Source organism: Melozone crissalis, unplaced genomic scaffold, assembly GCF_028551555.1.
Source record: "Melozone crissalis strain CALT ecotype California unplaced genomic scaffold, PUWL_Pcris_2 ptg000013l_1, whole genome shotgun sequence".
NCBI classification, from domain to species: Eukaryota; Metazoa; Chordata; class Aves; order Passeriformes; family Passerellidae; genus Melozone; species Melozone crissalis.
Window position 1 is genome coordinate 62,343,678 of NW_026535791.1, and position 15,583 is coordinate 62,359,260.

At 39.2% G+C, this 15,583-nt stretch overlaps 1 protein-coding gene across 1 annotated transcript in view; it reads left to right on the forward strand.

Annotated features, from left to right (window-relative positions):
* The window catches only part of POLA1 (DNA polymerase alpha 1, catalytic subunit), a 187,236-nt gene that overhangs the window by 11,517 nt on the left and 160,136 nt on the right, over positions 1–15,583 (forward strand). Inside the window, 10 exon segments of the mRNA XM_054271899.1 lie at positions 261–373; positions 814–930; positions 7,788–7,862; positions 8,206–8,344; positions 9,423–9,580; positions 10,850–10,934; positions 11,744–11,805; positions 12,546–12,635; positions 14,181–14,297; positions 15,156–15,331. Coding sequence (XP_054127874.1) covers positions 261–373; positions 814–930; positions 7,788–7,862; positions 8,206–8,344; positions 9,423–9,580; positions 10,850–10,934; positions 11,744–11,805; positions 12,546–12,635; positions 14,181–14,297; positions 15,156–15,331 — 1,132 coding nt within the window.

A 15,583-nucleotide genomic window follows, 5' to 3' on the forward strand; every position in this document is an offset into this window, starting at 1 on the left:
TGCCATTTTGAATTTTACATACCAGGTGTTACTATAGCAATGGAGGTAGAGACAGGAAGAATGATACAGGTGTCTGTTTGTAAAGCTGGTGTTTAAAACAATTTAGAATGTGCTGATGCATTGGGAAGATTTGTTGTTCAAGGACCTAACACAGCAATGGTTGTGTTTCGATGCAAGAATACATTACAAGCTGCTTCAAGCAAGATTAGAAATGATTAATTGTAAAACTGCATATTGAATTCTATGCCCTTCTTCCTTAGGTGTGGTATTTTTGTTTGGCAAAGTTTGGATTGAATCTGCAAACACCTATGTCAGCTGTTGTGTGACAGTGAAAAATATTGAGAGAACTGTTTATCTGCTGCCACGTGAAACAGTAAGTGTGACTTTTAAACCCGTCAAACATAAGTGCCTTTCATCCTGCTTATGGCAGCTTGGGAGTTTAGCAGTGTTTATGGAAGCTGTTGGAAGCCAGTGTTGTCTGATGTAGGTGATAAAGTCAAAAACAATGTGTGCATCACATGTGAGCTGCAGAGTAGAGCCCTGTGACTTCCCCTGACCCTAACTAACAAAGGCAGACAATATTTTACCCTTTGCTGCTTTGCAAATAAAGTGGTCTTGAAGTCTGGAGAACTTAGTGCTTTTTAACCCTCTGTTTCAAGTAATATTTTCTAAATTTGGGATTTCTTGGCTGATTGCATTTTAGCTCTTCCTAAAAAAAGAGATACAGGATTCATAATAGCAAATTATATTCAACATATTGTCATGTCTGCTGACATTTTTGTTAATTTGTAAAACCTCACTTCTGTTTTTGAGGAAATCGACCTATCTTCTGGTAAAGAGACAGAGACTCCAGTAACTATAATGAGTGTTTTCAAGGAATTTAATGACACCATTTCACCAAAGTACAAGATCATGAAGTTCAAATCCAAGGTTTGTTTGCAAGCATCCTATTTGGTCGTTTTCTGTTCTGGTTTGTAAGGTGGGAAGGCTGTTGAAACATTGTCCAGGGAAGGAGGTTGTGCCAAATTGCAAATATATAACACCTGATATGTGTAAATTTACCTGCTTGTAAAAATCATCCAAAATGCCTATATTCCTTTAAGAATGGTAAATCTGCAACATGGTTATTCCACCAGAAGTTTAAATTATGTTTTTGTAAGTAGGCACTTATTAGCTTCTTTAAAACTGAGCTGAGTGTCAGACTGGCTTGCTGAGCTGTTTTTGAAGATGCAGAACAGATAGAAGTTCTGGTACCTAAAGCTTTAGTAACAGCTCATGTTGTCAAGAGTTTATAATGAAAGATAGTGTTGTCCAGCAGATAAATCAGTACTCTGGGATTACACTGTCTTTGCATTTGACCAGACATCTTATTGAACTTTATCTCTTGGCATGCCTCATCCTTCTTCTCACCTTCACAGATTTATCTTTTAGAGTGCATGCTGCTCAGAGTGTGGATTGTCATAGCGTGGCTGTGCAGGAGGTAACAAGTGAGGACTGTCATTCAGTCTTGAAAGCTGTTCTGTGCTTAGAGTGAGGGGCAATAGTCTTAAAAGTGTTATCTTGCTGTGCTCTGTTTGCTCAACAAATCTTTGAAATGACATTGGAAAAAAAATGTTGCTATGATGGAAACTTTGCACATAAATTAATATAATACTTGTCAGGAGTCTGCAGGAAAAGAGCTGATACTGCTGAGAATGTTGCAGATTTGGACTGAATTAGTTTGCTAGTGTCACAGCTTTATTGTCCACTTTCATAGAGCATTTGTCTTTTACAGGGGAGGGCAGAGGTGGGAAGCTTGGGTGGGGAAATGTGGCAAACATTCAGCTTAGGAGAAAAATCTGTTCTGACCGAAGTACTCAGAAAAGTTTATATTTCTTGAAGTAATATGTCATTAGTCTGGCAAAGCTGATTTTCATTAGATGTAACTTTCCCCATCCTGGCAATCTTGTGATTTTACAGGATTCATTCCTGAATAGTTAATCAGCAAGTGAGATGACAAGTAAAAATGCAGGAAGAATGGAATTTAACAATATGTAAATGAGGGAAAATAAAAACAGTTTGTGTGGTAATTCAGGTTGGAAGGATTCTCAGGAGGTCATCTCATCCAAAGCTAGCTAGACTCATTCTGAAAGTTTCAGTTGTTAAAGTGAAAACGTGAGCAAGGTTTCTCAAATACTGAAATCATGCAAGGCAGGACATCTTTTCAGCAACTTGTAGCTTAGTGTGTTATTTACTGAGTTCTGGGAAAATTGATGTGACATCAGTACTTTGTGAAACCTTTTTTTTCCTCTAGCATATTTTTTCTCTCAAAACTGATGTAAATGTAGATTTTTCAGTTTTCTGTTTTTATCTTGTATACTTGATTATAACATAACTACATGTGGAATCAGGAGTAAATTTATTCTGAAAGGAGTAAATTTAACAATAGATAAAAAAACAAGTTGCTGATAGCTCACTGTTCAAAAATCCTTTCAGGAATGAGGGAGAGAACTCAAAGAAAATTTTTCATTAAAAGAAAGGAGTACACTTGTATTCTAGAAAGGAAAGAGGGAGAAAGATCTCAAAAGATGAAGTTCTGCTTACAGAATTTTGGGAAACCTTCATCTTTTCCATGGTGTGCCAAGTGAGAATAAAGTGAATGAGGTAATAGAGTAATGTAGTTGAACATTCAAAGATGGACTCTTAAAAATCAAGGTAAAACCTGTCAGATTTTTACTGAGCTTACACAGAACTCAGGGCAAAAGACCCAACAGTTTTGGGTCTTTTGCAGCTGCAGCACATGAGGGGTCCTTGGATGTAACACAGGAGTGGGGAAGTGGGAGCACTAAGACACTGTTGAGATTTTCCCTTAAATATTGTAACACTTGATCACCATCATTAAAGGGTGAAAGGAAAGAGGAAAGATTAACTCAAGTGACTACTGGTACAAAAGATGGCAATTAGAAGGATGAGACAAAAGGACAGTTATACCAGAGATGACTGTGAAAGAGCTTTAGTTTTTTTCAGCTAGTAAAGTGAAGAATAATGATCAGACCTGTTTGCTCTCTAGAAACATTAAAAGGGGATGAACAGCCAGAGAGCTATTTAAAGGAGAGTTTTAGCAAAAGAGTGAATTTGTAATTTTTAATTCATGAATAAATTAGGCAGCATAGCTGGCGCAGGGAAGCTCTGAAATAACTTACCAGAATTGTTTCTGAAGAGTACGATTTCAAATTATTTTGAATTCTTAAGTAAACTGGGTTTTATTAAAAGGATAAAAGCTATCCAGCTTTATTTTTCTTGTGTAATATTCTGCTAATTCTGATAGTTACTGCATTCTGGTAGGGTTTAATAAGAACTGGAGATAGTAGGAAGGTATGGCAGTAGTAATATGGGAGGTAAGAGAAAGTACAGGATAGTAGAGCAGGGCTGTTAGTGGGGTCCTAGGAGGAGTATTCAAAGATAGTATTGCAGTGACTCAGATATTGCAGATTACACAAAATTGACTGAACAAGTGGCACCAAATCTGGCCGGGCTTATGCCTCTGCAGCAGGGAGGCTTTGTGCTTTCTGCAAGATAATTGTAGAAGTAATGGGGTTGTCTCATTACTGTGCCCTCCTTTTTTTCTCTTCTTCCCTTAGATACCTGAATTTACCTGACTTTGTTTTTCACAAGGAGCCATCAACCTCCTTTTCATTGTACTCATACCACCAGAGACAAGGTGTTGTTACACAGCCCTTGCATCTGTGTGTCCATAGGGGTATGCAGGGCTCTGAATTGAAATGGTTTGTGGCATTCACCTAAAGGAATGCCCCAAAGACGTGATCTTCACCCAGTTGTGACTCTATGTAGTAAAGGGCTACTGTGCTTTAGAAGATCTCCCCTGCTCTGTGATGTGCAGCCAGTGGTTCAGTGCTGTGCTGTTAAGGGTTGTTGTTTTCAAAGACTTCAAACAAATGGCTGTGCTGCTCAGGTGAGACTTGTGAGCAATGCATTCAGAGTAAGGTGAAGTCTCAGTGTTTGCATAGCTCTGTGAAACTGATAACCACTCTTCTTCCATCATTAGCTGGAAATCAGGAGGGTTACTGACATCCCTGACAGAGTTCTTTTACTGACAGAGTTCTTTCATTCAGAATATCCCTCTTTGTGATGATGTGGAGACACTGAGGCAGGTTGTTCTCTTGGCCTTGCCAGCACCCAACTTTGTCCCTTTGAACACACTTAAGCTGTATAATTTCCTGCTGCACCTGCTGCTAATTGTAGCTTCAATGGGTTGCACTGCTGCCAAGTTAGCAAGTCTTCACAAATCAATTTGAAAGCAGCCTTACTCCACTTAGGAACTTAGCAGCTAATCACTGCTGCTCATTTCTGCTCTCTGAAGGGCCACTTGAAGGGCAGATTATTCTGCAGCAAGCATTCATTCACTGAGTTATGACCAGACTGGTGTAATTGAGCTGAGCTCTGTGCAATAACGCAGATGAAACACTACAGCTGACTATTTTTATACTATGTTCATCCTAGTTTGCAACAAGAACTTGTTTAAAGCCTGAGAGGTTTTTATTAAAATTAAAAAAAGAGGCGGGGGAGCAGCAGTGATATGTGCTAAAAGCAGTGTATCTATTGCTTTTTTTTTTCTATTGCCTTCTGTTATGTCACTGCTTTGATCTGCTCCTGGTAGGTGCTGCTGTGGCTCAGCAGTTCAGATCGACATTTGCATGGTTAATTTGCAATGCTGATCTGCTCATAGTGGTGCTCTTCTGTCAAGTTATGTTACACTTGTGTTTCCATGAAACTGTTGATGCCATAGTATTTTCTGGATTTGTCTGCCTCCTATTTATAGCAGAGGTCCCTCACCTCTCCTGCCAGGGCTTTGCAGCCTTACACCTGCAGTAGCACATGAAGTAACAAGCTTCCAACAGCACCTCTTGTAGCACCCTGAGGGAACTATTGCTGATGCTGTTAATTTAAGGAAAAAAACCCCAGCCTTTCAACCCCCAAACCAAATAACTTCAAGTTTGCCTAACTGTGCATGTATTTTGTTAATTTAAAAATTTTAGTCCCATTTATGGTGATTTTTGCATTTTCTTATTGAACTTTCTCCAGTGGCATATTATGCTGAGTCTGGTGTAGAAAGTGGTGAACACAGTGCATTGTCCAGTGAGAAATGTGATTTTTAATTTAAGGTGCCTCTAGGAATTCCTGTAATAAAGTAATGTGCTAGCATAGTTATAATATAATAACAGTATGTAACATGGTGCAGATGGTTTGTAAAATACTACAGGGCAGAACACAGATATGACATGGTAGAGCATGGCATTTCAGCAGGTGCCAGAGCACTGTTGCACAGGATATTGTAATATTTTGGAAAATGAAAGTAGTTATTCTTAGAAAATGACAAGCTGTGTTATAGAAAATTGTTACTGTTCTTGAGGAAAGCAGAAGTGATACTTAACTTCAGACTTCTTTACTGTCTTAGTTAGAGATACATAAACAAACTGGACTACTTTCTAGTGAAACCTAAGTCACTTAAATGAAAAATAAAGTAGTGTCACAGAAATGATCTGCTGTGAGCATGTGATAAAAGCTGGCAGATGTTTGGGAAATCATCTCTCTTGGGTTCCTCTCTGGAGTGCTGGTACACAAAAGCTGCAGTGTAAAGGGAGGAGTTGTGTGCAGTTACAGGGATAAGTCTGGCTGGGATCACAGCCAAGGTGGGGTAGGATGTGGTTAAGGCAGGCTGGGATAGCAAGGAGGGGGATCCCTTTTGTGGATCAGGGCAGTGGAATGCATGGAGCCTGCCTGAAGGTGGGCACAGAGCTGGTCAGGATTAGAGGTTGGGCTTTTGGAAGGGACATCATGGTGGAGACAGGAAAGGCAAATCCCACCTGGAGCTGGGTCTGGTGGGAGAGACATAGACCAGTAGGAAAGGCTGCTGTAGGTACAGGCAGACTAGGAGAAAAGTGCTACTGACAGGGACAGGACATGTGGTGACAGAGGTCATGGAATAAGCTCTGATACTGCATGTCTTCTTCACCTTGGTCTTCGCTGCTTAGTCCAACTTTTAGCAGTCTCTGATGGCCAAGAGACCAGAAGGAAAGCCTGAAGCAAAGAAGACTTGTCCTCAGAGGAGGAGGATCAGGTTAGGGCACATTTAAACAAATTGGACAGATAAAGGCAAGTGGGATCTGATGGGATGCACCCGTGTGTGTGCAGAGGGAGCTGGCCAATGTCAGAAGGTGTTTGGGAGTGTTTGGTGCAGATTCACAGAGGGAAAAAGATGCTTCACCAAGCTGGGAGCCTTCTGGGAAGACATGGACTGCTTTGGTGGACAGGAGGAGAGCGGTGACTGTTGTTTGTCTTGACTCCAGGAAGGCTGTCAGTGCTGCCTGCCATGGCATCCTCACAGACAAATGATGGGGTGGGGGCCAGTGAAGTGGGCAGAGGGGTGGGCTGAAAACCAGCTGCCCTGCTGGGCTCAAAGCTGTGATCACTGGCACAAAGTCCAGGTGGAGGCCAGTCCCTAGAGGTGCACCCCAAGGGCTGATTCTGGATCCAGTCCTGCTGAGCATCCAGCATGATTTGGGTTGTTGCATGGAGCACACACAGGGCAAGTCTGCAGGCAGTACAAAACCAGGAGAGGCTGATATACCAGATGGATGTGCTGTCACAGGAATTTAGACAGGCTGGATATATCTTATGACCTACAGGAATCCCATCAAATACAAAACAAAAGGAAATGGTCCTGTATGAAGACTGGAATAGCCTCAGGCACTAGTAGGTGATGGTGACTGACTGGCTGAAAGCAGCCTTGCAGGAAAGGACCTGCTCATCTTGGTACATACAAGGTTGGGCAAGAGCCAACCCCGTAGCCTTGGGGACAAGGCTGCCATGGGCATTACCAGCCGTGTCAAGAGCTGGTCCTTTCCCCTTTGCAGCCTTGGTGAGCACCTGCTGTGTTCAGCTGAGCTCCTCTGTGTGAGGAATGATGTGTGCTACTGGAACAAATCCACAGTAGCACCACCAAGATAGTTACAGGGCCTGGAGTATCTGTCATGTGAGGAGAGGCTGAGAAACCTGGGACTGTTCAGCCTGCAGAAGAGAAGGTTCAGGGCAAGGGATTGGCAGTGCAGATCTTTTAATTGTTTATCAATCTTTGATGAGCATTAGTAAAGATGACTCTGGCAGACTTCTTGCTGGTGCCCATTGGAGGACAAGAGCAACAGATACCATTTGAAACAGGTGAAATTTATCAGAAGCTGAAACACTGCTTTAATCTAAGGGAGATCAAGCACTGGCACAGGTTGCCTAGAGGGGTCTCCATCCTTGGGAATATTCATATCTGGCTGGAGAGAGCCCTGAGCAACCCACTGTGATTGACCCAGCTCTGAGCAGGCAGCTGGACTAGACAATGCCTGGAGTTGCCCCTTTCCATCTCAGCCATTTTGGGATTTTGCAGTGATCTGCAGGCACCAATTCTCATGAGTATGTCTGAAAGCTGTGAATTTAGAGAATATTTCTGAGTTTGCCTAACTGCTAGGTGTTTTTTTTGGTAGTGGTTAGTATACTTGCAAGTCAATTCTGTAGAAACTCTTGATGCTAAGAAACATTTAGAGATTAAAAACAGACTCTAAAATTTTCTTACTGTTTTCAGCTGGTTGTAATGAATTGCAGAATTGGTAATATATGATCAAGCCCATGATATTTGAAATGTGTGTTTTGCCTGGCCTTTTTTTCTTTAGCTTTCTTATTGGACAGAATGAATATTCAGTTGGGAGATAATGAAAATATAATACTTTTGTTTTGTATAGAAAGTGGAAAAACACTACGCTTTTGAGATTCCCGATGTACCAGCAAAATCTGAATACCTAGAAGTTAAATATTCAGTGAGTATAATTAATCTGATAAAATATCATACCTTCCTTTTTTATCTAATTAAGTTTAAAATGTGAGCAGTTTCTGTATTAAAATGGTCACTGATCATTGTAGTCTTGGCTGATGTGTCCAGTGTGGATGAAGAACTTAAACTTCAGTGTGTTTTTACATTACTGGCCTGATTTTTTAAGTGGAGCTTATAGTGTGATTTCCTCAATTACTATAGGGTTATTATGGGTTAGGGCTTGTGGGGGATGAGGGTGATTTCAGTACTGAAGGTGCTGTCTGAATGTGGTTTGTCAACCTTGAAGACTTCAGTGGGGTGAAATGACTCCCTGCTCTGTTTCTTGTTAGGCTGAATGCCCTCGGCTTCCCCAAGACCTGAAGGGACAAACATTCTCACATGTCTTTGGAACCAACACCTCTAGCCTGGAACTTCTCTTGATGAATCAGAAGATCAGAGGACCCTGCTGGCTGGAAATAAAGAATCCACGTATGGTGGTTTGCATGTGAAATTCCTGGTTACCAGGAAACACATACAGTTATAGATTGGAGGGTAATAGGGGGAATTTAAATTGTACAGATGAATTATAATTTTTCACATTAACCTTGCAACTTATTGCTTTAATTTTCATTATGTATAACCTTGCAACTTACTGGCTTAATTTTCATTATCTAGTACAAATTTTAAGTTATTCTTCCTTTTTTGGAGTGACAAATATCTGTATAAAGGTGTGCACTGTACAGATGAGATTATAATTTTCAGTACCTATGAGAGGGAACTGTGCAGTGCCTAGCAGCTCTGTTTGATGACTACCCTAATGCCATGTAAATGGAGCTAAACTTACTTGATTTGAAAATGTCTCATCTTTCTGCTCTTGATAACTTAAGATTTGGGTTTTTTCTCCAAATATGTATTTTTTAGAACAAATGGCTGCTAGATGGGTTTTTTTTTCTTTTTGAATTAGGTTTTTATTTATTTTTTCCTGACACTTGGAAAAGTTTGTGGTGTGGAGCTGTTTTAGTTTTAAATCCTTTCTGCCTCATGATTGGCATGTAGCCCTTAGAGGTGGTTGTGCTGCTTTATTTTGGTTGGGTAAGAACCCTTTATTCAATGTGTGCTGCATATTCCCATGATCATAGGGATGTTGATCATACTGGACAAAAGTATCTGCAACATACTGCATCTGTTGCTGCTGTATCCTTGGGGCACAGTGCAGAACTGACTGTATGAATGCTGACACCAGGGAGTTTCTCCTCTCAGCAGCTCGCTCAGTCACTGACAGAACTGATACCAGTACAGATGACTCTGTGTAAAGCTTCCTGAAGTATTTTTTGGGTTATGCAGACCTTGATCCAAACCTTTTCTTTTTTATTTGGTGTTGAAGAGCTCCTGCTGACTAGGAAGTCAGGTCCAGGGAGTTACCAAAAATTGGGCAGCATTAGTGTGTGTCTTGGACTGTCCCACCACGACAAAACATTTGGAGGGTGTGCTCTGTGCAGCAGTGCCATCAGAGAAGCCTTGTCTGTGGTTCCCAGAAGAATGGAGGTGGTTTGTGTTGTTTCCTCAGAGCCTTCAAATCAGCCTCTCAGCTGGTGTAAAGTGGAGGCTGTGGCCATGAAGCCTGGCTTGGTGAATGTGGTTAAAGAGCTTTCTCCTCCTCCTCCCCTGGTGGTTATGTCCTTCAGCATGAAGACCATCCAGAACCCAAAGACTCACCAGAATGAGGTAAGTAATCTGCTCTCATTTTGGTTTGGTTTTGTTCTTTGACATATACTAAAAGTCTCCTAAGGCTTGGAAGACCCTCATAAAGCATGTTTTAAATATATTTACTCTTGAAAAGTTTCTCTGCTCTGGGCTTTTCAAAGAAATTTTTACTGGGATTTCACTCTGGCCTAGGGGTCCTGCTTGGTGAGAATGTTTACTGTGACAGTGGACCCATGTATGTTTTCAAGCCTTCTGTTTTCTCTATTGTGCCTCATAGTTATAAATGAGACTCCCCAGCACAGCTGTTAATGGATTAGTATTAATTAATTAACTAAGCTAGAGCTAATCATAGGTTATAGATAAAATGACCAGGCTTTTCTGCTAATAAAACTCATTTTAAAATGAGGATTTGGTCTTGATCTTAGAGCACCTGCTATTCTGCTGCAAGGTCTTTCCTCAGAAAGGAAGAGAGATGTAGGGGCCACTCTCACTTGTAGACTGCCGACCGCAATGTGCACTAGGCAGGCTTTTTTTAACATAACTCTCATTAATGGGAGAAGAGATTTAGTATTCACAAATAGGATAGGACAGTTGTTTCTGGCAAATTGAATTGAAGACTAATATGTTGGCAAATTTTTCAAGCAGAATTATTCCTCATAGTGAATTAATTTTTTTTGGTGGAAGTATGGAAAATAAGGGGTTTCTGACCAAAGTAACGGGACATACACATGGTACCAACAGGACTTAGCTTGCCAAGATGCTTTAAAGCCTTTCTGCTTTATTTTCTGTTGGGTTTTCCTGATCAGTGTCTGAGAAGCCAGGCCAAGCAGTCAGAAGCATCATTAAAGCTTCTGGCTTCCAAACACAAAACATTAAACCTCTTGGCTTCTTGGCAGTGTTGACTGCTTGCTTAGGGACAGCCCTTCATGAGGCAAGGCTTCTCTACCCTGCTCACATCTCCCCTGCACTCCATGGGGAATCTTTTACATTGTGGGGTCTGGTCAGATTCAGAACAAAGACTGATAAAAGTAGAAGTCTTTCAAAATGAATTATTTTTTCTCTCAAATTTATAATGATTTATGAGCAAGTACTATTTTGTTTCCTTGAAATCAATTGATAACTTCTTTTCAACTACTTGGAGTTGGAATTAAAATAAGAAAGATCTGTTGGAGAAACAAGAGAAAAGAGATGAGAAACTTTAAAAAAAAAAGGATGGAAGAAATGAGTATGGATAGTAGTCATGCTTATTTGTTCTTATGAAGTTGTGTGTTCTATATCTCCTTGGTATAGGTTGTGGCTCTTGCAGCTCTGGTTCATCAGAAATTTCCTTTGGATAAGGCTCCACCTCAGCCTCCTTTTCAAACACACTTCTGTGGTATGTACTTGGAACAGTTTGAATACAAAAATTATTAATTCCATGATTTTTCTTTTTTTGTTCTGTTTTGGTTTTTTGGTTGTGGGCGGGGTTATATTAATTTATTTATTTAAATTTTTATTTCTTTCTGTCACTACAGCAAAAATGGCCTAAAATAGACAACTGACAAAATTTCAACTCTCAAACAGGCTTTTCTCCCCATTTTTAACTTCACTGGTTACTGACTTTTTATTGAAAACTTAATTTAAAAAAATCTTAATTTGAGATAATGTAAAGTAACCCTGCTCTATACAGTTTCCTGTATTTTTTATTGGTTTTACTCCAGTTTTCTCTACCCATCAATATAGACAGTTAATTTACTGCCACTTTAATTATTTTTTTGTTCAGCTTTTCTGAACTGAATTATTTATAAAGTTTTCTTAGGGTAAAAAATGTTGCAGCATTGTCATTGCAGTAATATCAGCTAAACTTTGAGATTCAGACACTGACTGGAAGTGATGAGGTGTTGAATGCTTGTGAGAGGAAGCTCTGCAGGAGCTGTGGCCCATAGTTTTAATGTCCAATAATAACCTCAAATATGACTTGATTCAGATTTGTTAATGCTTTAGTAATTTGGAATTTTAGTAATTACTTGGTTAATTTAATTACTAATTTAGTAATTACTTGGTTATCTTAAAGACAGTATTCACCTAAAGCTGCTGTTTCAGAATCAGAGGTCAGTTTTCTCAGCTCACTTTGTTGTGAATGGGTGCTTATGGGGAGAGAACAGTTAGGAACTTGGATGTAAATACAAATATCACTTTTTGCAGCTGTTTCCAAACCGAGTGATTGCATTTTTCCTTATGACTTCAAAGAAGCCATTAAAAAGAAGGTAATTTCATTTTGTTACCCTTCTGATTGCAGTACCTTATAGAATATGAACTTTGTGGTGCTTTTGATAAGTGGTGAAGAGAAATAGTTGAAGGAATGGAATTATTATTTAGTTAGTTTTCTACTCTGCAAACTTAAATCCAGGTATTTATTCTGTGTTGCTTGTAAAAAAGTGATGTGTGCTCTGTGTGATTCAGTATTGCTGCTAATTGTGTTCTTAAAATAGAGGAGTGTTAGGCAGGAGAGTTTGAAAGACTTTTGCAAAGAGGCTAAAATTGTGGTTAATTTTCATTATACCTGACTGTACTCATAGTAAACTGGGAGAATGTATTTCTTCTTTTATTGAAGAGTAAAGTCTGTCAAAATTTAGAAGATGTCCTTTCTAAAGGGTGGTGGGAGAGCTGGCAGAATAATAAAGTAACTTATTTTTGTTTTTCCTCTATTTCTGTGTGATCTTAAAGTCTGTGATTGAAAGATGCATATGGAACATTTTCCTGGTGTGCTTGATTCTTATGAGGCTCTTAAAGTATCACACCTGCATTCAAAAGCAGAATGGGAAACAGCCTCTGAGAAAAGCTTTCAAATGTCTATGGGAGTGAGGAAAAAAATCCTTGAATTACAGAAGGGAAAGCAGAACTCTGTGGCGCTTTGTTATTGTCTTGTAACTGGTAGGGGAGAGGAGATGCTTCCATTTTAAACTTATTGGGTCATTGAAATCAGGTGCTCTCTTGCTCCTTTTAGAATGCTAAAATAGAGATTGCTGCAACAGAGAGAACACTGCTGGGATTTTTCCTTGCGAAGATTCACAAAATTGACCCAGACGTTGTTGTGGTGAGTAGTTCTGAGACTCTGAGAGTTAAATTCAAGCACATTGTCAGTTGGTCAGCTTTGTTCTTTTTCTTTTGTCCCCTTAGAGGCTTTTTAATGCTTGTCTTAGACTGCCTTATGAATTGAGTTTGCTTATGAGACAGCAGGTATATTTTGATACAAAGATGATAGAGAATTTTCCCTGGCAGCATTTTATACATACTATTATTTCCTATAATAGCTAAAATAGGCAGTATTTTCACAATACCTGAAACAAGTTTGAGGTTTTTTTCTTTACTCAGAAAGACAAAACACAGCAAAAAACTCTGGTTTTCTAGAAAAATGGGAACTCTTGGTATACTTAAGATTCTGTTGCAATTCAGATGCTCATATAATTTGTGTTTATGCTGTAAATCAAAATAACCATCTATGCAAATACATGAGATCTGAGAAAATTTTGCAATAAGCATAGTTATGTTTTCTACTGTTTTAGCAGTTGAGGGTTTAATGTAATTACTCATTTTCCTTTTTTTTTTTGTTATGTTTAATTAATGTGCAGTACTAACTTTCACATAATAAAATTCTGAAGACAATTTGAAGTTGGTTTTCAATCTGAGGTTGATTACATACAACTTGTTAGATTTATGTATTTACATAACTTCTGTAGGTAGATACAAATAATTAAGTGTTGAGAATATGATGAAGTGAGCAGTCAACGCCTGATGTTTTCAGCTCACTGCAGCTGGTATCCAGTGTTTGCCCTGTGACCTAAGCTTCCTGGTGCCTATGGCAGGGAATCAGAAGCAGCACTGCAGCCAGTGGCTTAAAATTGGAGATACCAAGAGCAGGGGTGTGAGAGCTCCTATCCTGAAAACAGCAGAGCTGTGTTAGTGCAGTTTCATTTGCACCTGGTTTAATTAGTGCTGTTGAAATGCTGCTCCCATCTTAAGTCTTGCACTGCACAGAGGTACCTCCTGGAGTGGAGCTGGTGGCTGGCTCATGTTCCTCAGGGCAGCATTTTGCTTTCAGCTGAGGCTACAGACCAGTGTCATCAATGTCATCTATTCAGCACTGTTTAAAATATTGCTGGAGTGCTTTGATATGTAAATATTGCTTGCAAGGTGTTCCTATCCAGATTTAACAGCTGTTCCTGTTGTACTATCACAGAAAAAAAAATTACAGCATTTCGATACCACTATTGTGACTTTCACAGGTGGAGAAGAAAGGAATTACTCTTAGCTTAAGTTTATATGCTCTGTGAAGAATGTTGTGGAATTTTTCTGGAAAGCTTTAAATCCTAATCTCTGGTATCAAAGCATGAAGCTGTATTGTGTGTGCAATGAGCCAGTTACAGAGCTGATTTTGGTATTCTACTGAACAGCATTGTCAGTGTTAAGACTAATGAGTTCTGTTGATGAACATTCTCTTAGAAAGTGCTTTCTACAAGAGAGATAATGCCATCAATTAGTTGGAAAAAATCACAAAGGGCAAAGGAATACTGAGTATGTGAAAGTAAGTCTTTCAATTTGCATTTGTTGTAACCTTTTTTGTTTTTTTTTCTACTTCAAGGGTCATAATATTTATGGATTTGATCTGGAAGTGCTGCTTCAAAGAATTAATTTGTGCAAAGTCCCTCACTGGTCCAAGATAGGTCGACTGAGGAGGTCTAATATGCCAAAGCTTGGGGTAATAAGATTGCTTAAGTCTTTTAAGCCCCTTTATGTTGCATGTGATTAAAAATGAATTAGTTTTTCTGAGGAATTGCAAATGTGACACTGATGTATTTTGACTGTTGGTCATGCTGAATTTCGTGGGTCCCAGATCAGAAATTATGAGTGTTTATATGACTTTTATTACAGTAATAGGATAAACTGATTTTCAAGTTAGGCTAATTTAGTTTACTTATCTCAACTAGATGATAGTAATGACAGATTAATTGCAATAGTCTTTACTGTAACTGTCTTTGTCTGCTGTAACTGTAAAATGAGAAAAGGCAATTTGGATTGATGGGTGAATCATGCCATAGAGAGCTGCTAAGCTAATAATTCTGTAGCTCCTATTACATATTTATTCAGAGGACAGTGTCTGAAGCTTGAAGTGCTGAACATGGCTGTGCTCTTGCTTGTTCCTGTTCTTCCTGGAGGCCAAGTTGGGTATTTCTGTGTAGTTCTGTGACTTCTTTATCCTGCTGTTAATACAAAAAGTATCCTTGGAAGAAAGACAGAATCCACATCCAGGTTCTTGTTGGGGCTATTCTAATGATTGAAGGGAAAAAAAAGCATGATAGTTTAAGAGTTAAGATATAACCAGTAGTGAAAATTAAGTATCTATTTTTAATACCTACATACAGTGAAAGGTAACATGGATTCCTTTAGGGCATAATTATAAGTTCTTATATTAGTGATATTTAATAGAGTTTTCGAGTACTTAGTGACCAAGTGACTTGACTTAGTCTTACAAACATACATTGTGGGTAGATGTTTTTTGTTAGTGTTTCTATGTTTCATTTTATTTGTGTTTTCTCTCTCTGTGTAACACATGAAGGGCCGAGGAGGGTTTGCTGAAAGGAATGCTGCCTGTGGTCGGATGATCTGTGATGTGGAAATTTCTGCTAAAGAACTAATTCGTTGCAAAAGTTACCATTTGTCTGAGCTGGTCCATCAGATTTTGAAAACAGAGAAGGTAACAATTCTACCGGAGGAAATTCCAAATATGTACAGGTACGTTGCTGATTGGGAGTTTTAATCCTTCTCTGGAGAGCAGAGGAGCTGATTCCCTGACATAAAATTTTACATTTCCTTACTTGATTTGTTGTGGGGATGCTGACTTAGCATATTGGGATTTGAAAAGTTAAATACTGTCTTAACATTATAAAATAATGTTTCAAGCTGCTTGTGGTGGCTTTATTATGTAAGAGGCAAATTGATTTGTGGGAGCATTGGTGTAGGCACACTAACAGGAGATGCAAGCCT